The sequence below is a fragment of the Cariama cristata genome, unplaced genomic scaffold (genome assembly GCF_000690535.1).
Source record: "Cariama cristata isolate BGI_N322 unplaced genomic scaffold, ASM69053v1 scaffold8409, whole genome shotgun sequence".
Classification (NCBI taxonomy): Eukaryota; Metazoa; Chordata; class Aves; order Cariamiformes; family Cariamidae; genus Cariama; species Cariama cristata.
This window is the reverse complement of record NW_009636300.1, coordinates 1,939-11,874: the sequence shown is the minus strand read 5'-3', so window position 1 is coordinate 11,874 and position 9,936 is coordinate 1,939. Positions and strand designations below refer to the sequence as shown.

The 9,936-nt window shown below is 51.6% G+C and overlaps 1 protein-coding gene across 1 annotated transcript in view; it reads right to left on the bottom strand.

Moving 5' to 3' along the window:
• Positions 1–9,936, bottom strand: part of ABCC10 (ATP-binding cassette, sub-family C (CFTR/MRP), member 10) — a 16,056-nt gene that overhangs the window by 4,997 nt on the left and 1,123 nt on the right. Inside the window, 13 exon segments of the mRNA XM_009707879.1 lie at positions 96–439; positions 1,224–1,419; positions 1,822–1,957; positions 2,439–2,630; positions 3,025–3,102; positions 3,480–3,669; positions 3,894–3,992; positions 4,993–5,164; positions 5,311–5,390; positions 5,874–6,013; positions 6,692–6,848; positions 7,059–7,286; positions 8,557–9,925. Of these exon segments, the coding sequence (XP_009706181.1) occupies positions 96–439; positions 1,224–1,419; positions 1,822–1,957; positions 2,439–2,630; positions 3,025–3,102; positions 3,480–3,669; positions 3,894–3,992; positions 4,993–5,164; positions 5,311–5,390; positions 5,874–6,013; positions 6,692–6,848; positions 7,059–7,286; positions 8,557–9,925 (3,381 nt within the window).

Genomic DNA, 9,936 nt, shown 5'->3' with positions numbered 1-9,936 from the left:
CAGTCCTGCCACCCTATAATCAGCCCCACATCAGCAAGGCCGTGGTCTATAAAGCCAAAGCTCTGGCTTTCTGAGCGCTCTTTCTTTCCACTCACCTCTGTGTTGCCCGCATGGCTCTGATGCTGCTCAGTCCTGAGAGGGTCTCTGAGAAGTGAGTGTAAATGGGAGACAGGGTGACGCTGTAAAGTCGCTTGAGCTCCCGGGACGTGCGCCGGTAATAGCGCTGGATGGAGAAGTAGAGGGCAGCCAGGGGGACTAAGACCAGACCAATCCAAGGGAGGCCATAGGTGATTATCACCAGCATGCCCAAAAGCCCGTACATGTTGGCCAGGAAGATGTTGAGGATGAAAGGCAGGCTGTCATCCACACAGTACAGGTCTGAGGAGAAGCGGGTCAGGATCCGGCCTGTTGGTGTGGTGTCAAAGAAGGTGACTGTGGCCTGGAAACAAGGGAACCAGAAAGTAAGAGCTAGTCAGCTGCAGCGAGATCCAGCCACAGATCAGCGCCCAGGAGAGCAGCACCAAGGGGAGCAGACATGGCCACAAAGGTGTGGCCACCACAGCCCCCTTCCTTTCTCCAGCTGGAGAGGAAATCTTAGACTCCAAAGCCAGCATCCACTCGCAGTGAAACAACTCGTGCTGTTGGCATGGTAAAAGGAAGGAGCCCTTCTGTGGCGAATGGCAGACAGCTACCAAGATAGCAGTCGCTCAGATCCCATACTGGTCCACCAGTAGCCACACCCTAATCCTGGCCTCTAGTCCTGTCTTCCAATCCTCATCCTAACTCTAGCCCAAGGAAGCCCAAATCCTAAAGAAAGTTAACTGGCACGTGCCAGCATCAGCTCTACATCTTGCTTAATGACTCCTTCCAATCTCATCTGAATCTGAGCTGATGATCCTGCAAAAGCTACTTTGATTCGACTGGCCCTCATCTTGGCTATATATCTAAGCCTAATGAGTGAATAGATGCAGGTAGCAGCCATAAAACATCCCTCCACAGAATGTAAAAAGCCTTACAGGACACTTTTTGAACCCCAGCTCATTGGCCCCTTGTGCTAGCTGTGGTGCAGCCCTTTTTGAATATAGTCCTATGGGGAGCTCATCAGTTAACACCAGCAGAAACCCTAATCCACCTCCCAAACCCTTACTCCCAACCATGAGAAGAACGTCAAGGCAGAGCGACTTGCAGGAGCCCCAGCCTGCCCTGGACTTTCTGACCATTACCTTTAGAGCCCTCTGGAGCAGTCGGTTGTGAATGACAGTGGCAGCACAGATAGTGCCATAAGCAAAGAGGAAGGCCCGAAGAATGGTGAAGAGGGAGTTGGCCCCTGCAATGCTCCCATAAACTATCAGGTAGAAACTCATATCCAGTGAACCATTGGAAGGGACTGGGGTTGTGTCCAGAGCTTGAATGGGGGAGCTGGAACACAGAAGGAGGAAGATTATGCATCTGCCAAGGTCGCCATGACAGTAAACTCACAGACAGGGCAAGAGAACCCAGGAGCATACTCAAGGGGAAACCAGGATACCTCAACCTGATACTCCTGTGAGAGACCACCCCTTTGCCATGCTGGGACAAACACTCTGATTACTACGCAGCCAGGGGTCTTCCATTAGACCCAGGCAGAAGCCGTTTGGGCACCTCATCAGGTCAGAAATTTCGATTCTCTTTCTTTGCCAAAGCAGCCACACAGATTCCCCGCAGCGGCGTGGTTGGCTCATCCCTGCCCTCAACAAGGATCTTCACAGGGAATGCACTTAAGGGCAAAAGGGGAGCGTGTTTCCAGCTTCCTTCAGCATCTCCTGACCAGCATTCACTTACACAAGCCCAACAATGGAGAAGAGAAGCAGCTCTGGGGAAGGCGGGGAAGCTGAGCAGACCATCACAGAGGTATTTGCTGTCTGGGATATGCTGGAGATCCAGTGTGACAGCCACCAATCTGAGATATTTCTGGATGCTACAGAGAAAGACAGACTGCATAAAGAGGGATTCAACCTTCAAATCAGCGAATATGAAGCAGAGAAACTGGAGGGGAAGCTGCTGGACAACTTTCATAAAGAGGGATTCAACCTTCAAATCAGCAAACATGAAGCAGAGAAGCTGGAGGGGAAGCTGCTGGACAACTTCTGTTATTGTCTCACTGCCCAGTCTAGTCTTCCCCTGCCTTCATTCTCCACTGTTAGTAGTCGAGCAGGAGCAAAGGAACAGCCTTGAGCTGCAGCAGCGACAGGGCACTGCTAGAGGAGCAGACATACAACACATCCCACATATGCCCCATCCCAACTGTGCTACTTTAGTTTGGGGAAGAGAAAAGGGGTCTTCCAGCTGCAGGGAGAGTGATTAACCCCCCAGCCTCTTCTTTTCCCTGGACTTCACACAACCAGGGAACGAGAGGAGGAACGTCTAAAGAGAGACATGCTGCTGGACCACTGTCTCACCTTGCATCAGGAGCAGCGAAAAAAGGATGGATAATGCCAAGCAGCTGCCCACTGCCAGCCAATATGCCTTGTAGACCTGAAAAGCCACTGCCCCTTCTTTCTTCTCTTCCTCCTTGAGGATGAGATGACTGTTTTGGGTTGATTCTTCTGCCTCTGTCTCTACAGCTTCTTCTTGGTCCTGTTCATCAGGGGCTATGGAGGTGGAGGCAAAAGGAAAGGTCAGTGTGACGTAAGTTCCTCCTGCAGCTGCTCCTAGCTGTGAACAGAGCAAGTCTAGGCTATGAGGGAGGCTGTTCTTCCCTTCTCTCTCCCCTTTCAAGACAGATGCACCAATCCTGGCGGACTTTCATCCAAAGCTGGACCACAAGTGGAAGAGCAGATTCCAATACTGCTCCAGACCAATACCCAACGATACGTGGGCCTCCTCTCCCTCCCCGCACACACTACACACAGACCAGCACTGCCAGAGCAGAGCAAGGTGGTGGGAGCTCTGCTCTAAGGCCAGCAGCCATCAGGTACAGGCTCTGTCTGGGTGCTCTGCTGAGCTGTGCTGCCCCAGCCACCCTCAAGCTTGCCAGGTACAGACCTTCATCCTTCTGCCTCTTGTTCATATTCTTGAACTTGGGGAAGGCTTCCACGAGTGGCAGGATATCAGCTGGTGTGCCTGTGAAGAGAGACAGGCAAATGCTTCAGAGCCTGTGAGGAACAGATGCCAGCTACTCACTGCCTCTTGCTATGAAATGGCCCAGTTTTGTTCTCTCGTAACATTCCCTATTTTCTCCCACAGCACCTGCACCCTGCTCCATACGACCCGCTATAGTCTTCTGCCTTATCAGCTCCCCATCTCTAGGGCTGTGCTGCTTTATCTGTGCATCCGCACCTTCCCTTCCACCCCATCTTTGCCCACATGCAGTGTCCGCAAGCTCTTTATCATTGGGTTCCCCACTAGTTAATCGTACTCCCTTATGTCTGTCTTTGCTCAAGCCATTCCAAGACTGGCACACAGGCACAAATGAACGCCTGAGAAGACTGTCAGTGTACCTGTCTTAACTATCCTGCCATTGTCTATCAACAACAAGGCATCGGCCTTCGCCAAAAACTCCGTTCTGTGAGTGCAAAGGATCCTGGTCTTGTGTTTTAGAACTCCAAGGATGCATTTCTGCATAAGATGGTTGGCTACGTCTGCATCAACAGCAGCCAGGGGATCATCAAGGAGGTAAAGCTCTTTCTCCTGAGAGGGAGACAAAAGACAAGGATACAGCTTCTGGCCCTGCCGGAGCAGGCAGTGCTGTAGAGAAAAGTGCAAGTGCCTCTGTGTGGCACACCGCCAGCACCTTTAGCAGCATGATGTGGTTTAAGACATGCTGCCAGAGCACATGGCACAGCTGGGTGCTTCCAGCTTCTTTACATCTGACTTGGCACAATCTGCCACAGCATGACTGCTTTGCTATTTACCTGATAAACAGCTCTGGCAAGGGCTATTCGAGCCTTCTGGCCCCCACTGAGCGTCACACCATTTTCACCCACCTCTGTCTGGTCACCTGCTGGTAAAATCTGAAACATTCAAGAAAATCCATTTAGAAGGGACAGGAAACTACTGAGGACTCAAAACCAGAACACTGGGGCCCCTCCTCTGGCAGCAATCCCTTAGGGTGACACCTTACCAAAAATTAAGCAACGCAAGAGTCCACGCACTGGTTCTGCAGACAACTGGCAAGCTTGGCCACATTTGTACCACTAAACTCTCTTACACTTCAGAATAGGGTGGCCACATCTGAACTCCCCATTGAGAGCAAGTTCTGGTCTGGTCTAACGCTGAAATTGCGCCTGGGAATTTTCTGGGAAAGCAATAGCTGTGCCTGCACCACAATCATGCCAGGGCCCATCCAAACAGTTTAGCAGTAAAAACTATTGAGTTTCAGTAGCTGGCAACATTTTCCTCTTGATTAGGAGCATAGGAATAGTCTACTACATCTCAAATAAATACCTTGCCTCTACAGAGTATTTGCAGCTCCTGCCAAAGCAAACAGGAGCTCCTAGTGCTCGGTACTTCAGAAAATCAGGCATCAGGTTATAAACTGGGAGGAGAAGGCTGGCTTCGCACCATGCATAACAGCGGGTTCACCGGCTAACAGGGCCACAAGCCTCAAACCTAGAATACGTGTATTACTGACGGGAGGACCACAGACTCAGCCCTTTCAGATCCCACGGAAGTTCCTTCTGATCCAAAAAAGTATCAGCTGCTGAGAGGTTCTCCCTGAAAAACCCAGCAGTCATCAGCTCTGCAAGAACATCTCCTTTCCCCAGGATCAAGAGCTTTTGGCTCAGCATAGAAACCATACAAAATGCTACCAGAGTGACTTTGCAACTTAAAGAACAGTGGGGTCAGGTATGGTCTGGGATCGGTAATGACAGTAATGCTGTGCGATTGGGACATTGGAAAAGCAGGCTCAAGCCTGCAAGAATGAGAACCGCTCCCAGTGAGGCTTAGGCTTAGGCTGGATGCAAAAGCTGGCCAAGGAGGTCCAGGTAGGTTTACAGTTTAGGCACTCACATTCAGGTCCTCGGAGAGGGCACAGGCCTCCACCACCTCCTCGTACAGCCTGGCATTATATTCCCGCCCGAAAAGGATGTTCTCACGGACAGTGGTAAACTGGATCCAAGGCTCCTGTGTGGCCAGACCAAATCCTTGCTCCAGGTCACAAACATACACTCGTCCACCTTGCCTGCAAGCACACCAGAGGTGGGAAGAAAGGGCAACAAAGGAGAACTGTCGGCAGACCAAAATGGCCTACAAATAGGGATAGCGCTGGATAGTCCCTGCCTGCCGTGGCATGGAGGGAACAGACGGAGGAGTCTTTAGGCTACTTACTTAATTAGCTCTCCAGTGATGGCTGCAAGCAGAGAGCTCTTGCCAGAGCCGACCTTCCCAACAACCCCCAGGAGCATCCCCTGCAAAGGGGAAGGAAAAGGAGCAACCTGCTGCACTAACACAGGGTGGCTCATGCAGATTTCTTGAGCCGCACGTAGCCTGTAAGAAAGCTGACTGCTGCCTTAAACTAGGACTATCTCACAGGTTCAGGAGCAGAGTTGGGTACAGTTGTTGGGTAAATCAGAATCCTGATATGACATGACACAAGTCTGCAAGGAGTGTTAACAACTGAGTTACTCTGGAATCCAGCTCTATTCCCTGCCTGCAGCAGTGGTAGAAAGCAGAGGGAGCTGGTCCATCTCCTGTCTGTGAGCCATGCCTAGATCTCCTACAGCACCCTTCAGCTCCGGGAGATGTAGTATGCGTCCTGCTCCTCTTGACCAAGAGGAGATTCTGTTGTGTGGCTCACAAGACCAGGAAAACATGAAAAAATGCCACCCCTGCTCCTTTATTTGGCTTCTCTAGTGCCATTCTTCCCTGTTACCTCCTGTGTCCTTGCTCACCTTTCTCACTGACAGGTTCTCAATGTGCAGTTGCAGAGTGCCTGAGGATAAGGGCTGCCTAGTGCTTTCCTCCTCAACTGGTGCCCATGAGAAGGCTGCACATCGCATCTCTATGGCAGTGGCTGTATCGGAAGGGCTATCTGCAAGGGAAAAGCAGCACAGCATCACGCTACTATGAGAGGGCCAGAAAATGAAAGGCACCTGGCATCACAAATACTACCCGCTTTGTTCCCAAATGGATAAGACATGGACAGGGCACCACCACGATGCCCTGGACCCAACCTCAGGATTAGAGGCTTGCCTACTGACTTACCCTTAAACTTGTACCTCCTTTCCTCCAACCCTCCCCTCTCCAGCTCCCACCAGACACACAGAATAACCTGGTTTGGTTATTGCTGAAGGTAGAAGAATGGCAGGGAGCTGGCAGAAGACAAGGAAGGAAAGACAGGGAGCCGAGATGGCTCAGGAGAGGGGCACTCACTCAAGCCTTTCTGCCAGGCAAAGCCAAGGTTGTTGAAGACTTCAGTGTCAAAGGAGCTTTGGACAGAGGAGGGAGCAGCTTCTAAAGGGATACTAATGGCAGGGCTTCGTGGGGACAAGCAATGGCCTAAGTTGGGTAAAGAGGAATGTTATAGCTTTGTCTCCCGTTTTGCACAGAAATGAAGTATCTTCACCCTGCCTCTGACAACTGAACGTCTTGAATCATGGGGTGACAGCCAGCTGCCTTCCAGTACTGCCCCTGGGCCTCACACCTCAGCTCTCTGCCCCGAATGCCCCCTGCCCAGAGTCCCAAACCCAGCAGGATCCTTAGACATTACCTAGGGCATAATAAGCTTCCAGGTCCTGGTCCACGAGTTCAAGGAAACGCTGGATTCGATCCAGGGAAACTTTGGCTTCCAAGGTCCCATTCAACACCCATGGGAAGCTGTTTAGGGGGAGAATGAGCATCCCGACAAGGGCCAATGCTGTGAACACCTGCATGGGTAAGGAAACAGGCATGAGTTGAAGGCAGTACCTCCCTTGCATCTTGTATCCTCCAAACAGCTTCACCAGTGAGCGCCTGAAGAGCTGTGGGGAGACAGAAGCTGGGTTTATTTCCCAGAGAAGATGCCTCAGGACTGCAGCCCCACTGTAGATTGTCCTCTGCATGAGACAAGGTTGGAGCTCTCCCTACTACCGACTCACCTTTGTGGCAGTGAGCTGGTGACCCAACAGGACATAGGTGATGAAGATGACAATGGAGACAACAACAGGCAGTGCTGCCCACAGATAGACGCACACAGCATCCAAGTACTTGATGGCTCGTAACTTCTGCAGCTCTTTAGCCCGGTAGGCATTTATCCTGGTACTGAAGTGCTTCTCCCAGGCGTAAAACTTGATCACACGAATGCCACACAGGAACTCTGTCATTAGCTGCAGGCAAAGAAGAAAAGCTCATAGAGCAACCAGTGCCTGCCTAACACACCTAATGCCAGCTAGGCATCTGGGCTGGGGCCAGGTTTGCATCTGCCTCCTGCTAAGGGCCAGGCTAGAGATACCAGGCCAGGCTAGAGATACCAGGAACCATTTATTGCTAACGAAGACATAAAATCAAGTGGCAGCTACTGGGAACTTTGCTCTCAGTCATTCCACCAGCTTCCTCAGTCACCTGTGCTGTGCACGGCTCAGGAAAAGGCAAAATGTTAGACTACTTCCCAACTGAAGGATGTGCAACACAGGTGAAGGGACTTGTGGAATTACTAGCTCCAGCCTGGATGCCATTTATCTATGTTGACCTGACAGTGCCTTAAGGTAATAACGCCGGACTCTCAGGCCCGGTGCTGCCACGACACAGCTAGTCTGTGTCCAGAGCCTGGCTGGCTCCCACCCAGCGGCTCAGGTGTCCCTGTCGCTCTTTCCTGCTCTCAGGTCAGCATGTGCAGAGCAAGCCGAGATATGTCTGTTTACCCGACATTAAAGAAAACTAAAAAGTGAGAGTTCATTCATCAAACCAGTCTTACAATAGTTGGAGAAGGTCCAGCATACCCCACACAACTAGATGCACCTTCTGTTGGGAAAAGAAATATTTTTAAAGCTCCCAACAGCTCTGACACAGAGTTGACTTGTTTCATGCTTCCAAAGCATGATGGAAACAGCGAGTGAAAGTGCCATCCCCTCACTTTTGAGATACAAGGCTACGAGGTGGCAATCAAATGTTTGACACATGGCGAGGAGAGAGATAACACTGCAAATATGCAGAAAACAGTGGAAAAGACGACTGAGGGTGCTAAGCTGGAGCGATATAAAACCACTATGACTGTGATCATTGCCTTTGTCCAGACTGCAAGCCACCTCACCGCTGACAGCATTACTGGAGTAATGGGAAGCATTTCTAGAAGAAGCAATCAGGAGTCCTACCTTAATTACCACACAGAGAAAAGAAACCTGCAAAGGAACCTGAATTAGCCCAGGGGGCAAGACAAGCATTAGAGGTTCACTGTCTCATGGGTGGTGAAACGGCATCACCTTGAAACACCTTTTGAACCAAATACGTGTATGTGCATCTCCTTTAGCATTTTTCCCAGCAGTTGTGACTCAATTAATCTGCTTGGGATCACGGCAAGTGGCCAAAAAGCCAACATTCTAGGGACAAACAGGAAGAAAATATAGTAACAAACTCGGACAGCCACCAGCTGCCCCTCACCTTGACTCGTGTGTCCTTGTGTTTCAGCATCTCCTTGTTGTTCATCATGATGCGGTTGGCTATGACCTTGTTGATGGGCACAAGCAGCAGTGCCAAGGCCAGGCCTCCCAGAAAGGCGACCCCCACTTGCTGGTAGAGGAGGTAGAGGGTAATGGCAAACTGGAAAGGCAGGCTCCACACCTCGTGGAAGCTGAGGCAGAAGTTGACCAACCGACTGGTGTCTGTGCTCATGAAGTTGACAATTTCTCCCACTGTGAAATGGGCAAGGCTAGTGCTGCTGACACGCAAAGCCTTGCGATAGATGGCAGAGATGACAGCGGCCCTCACCATCAGTGTCACCTTGTTCACCTCGTAGTTGAACTGGTTCCGCAAGAGAGCACCTAGGAAGGAGCCAGCAAAAAGCCCGAGGGCATACAGCACCCCATGGCTCAGGGGCTCCTGCCGTGACTCCATGAAGTTCACCAGCAGGTTCAGAAGCAGAGGACCTGAGAAACCCAGCAGGTTGCCAGCCAGCTTGAGAAGTCCAAGGGAGTAGAAACGAAGCCCAAAGGCCGCATGAAGAACTGAGAGGAGTCGCACGGCCTCTTGGGCACGGTGCAAGTTGTCCAGGGCATCACTACTGCCATCGCCTCCAGCAACAATTGGGCTAGTAAGAGACACCGTCTCCTCCTCTACTTGGTGCAGAGCTGCCTTCTCCTGCCAGCAGGAGTAGAACCGATCGCAGATCCTGGCAGCCTGGAGCTGGCGAGGAAGCACATAAACATCCTGGGGCTGGTTCAGCTTCCACTGATAGCCACGTTTCATAAGAGGGTTCATCCAAAAATAAAAGAAGCGCGAGAGCCAGCTCTCACCATCTTCTGCCACTCTCTGTTGATCAGGCACTGGGATCCCTGGCTCCGAGACGAGCTGTTCTTGTTGCCAGGAGCGGTTGATGGAGAGGGAGTCTTGCCTGCCAGCAGTGGGGACAAGGTAGCCAATCACATACACAAGCAGAGAGGCCAGCTGCAGACAGAGAATGGCAAACCTGGAGGAGGCAGCAGGGTGGGCAGGGGACCAAGCTGTCCCGCTTTGGTAGTACCACACCAGCGTGATGACAAAGGAAGGTAGGGGTAAGAGAGTGAGGAGAGCCAGGGCTGCAGGGCCCCTGGCAGAGCTGTGAATGGACCTGCAGAGCATGAGAAGAGCAAGGCCGTGTGTGAGCCATGTCAGGGCGGCAGTGCCGTTGGCAAGCACTTCCAGGTACATAGGGCCCAGCTCCTGCTGAGCAATGGTGGCTGGGATGGTATCAGCAAGGAATAAGCCAGCAAGTATGAAGGAGGCGGCAATTCTGCATCCCCAGCCTGGCCTGCAAGGCACCCTGGAGACAGATCTAGAGAGGGA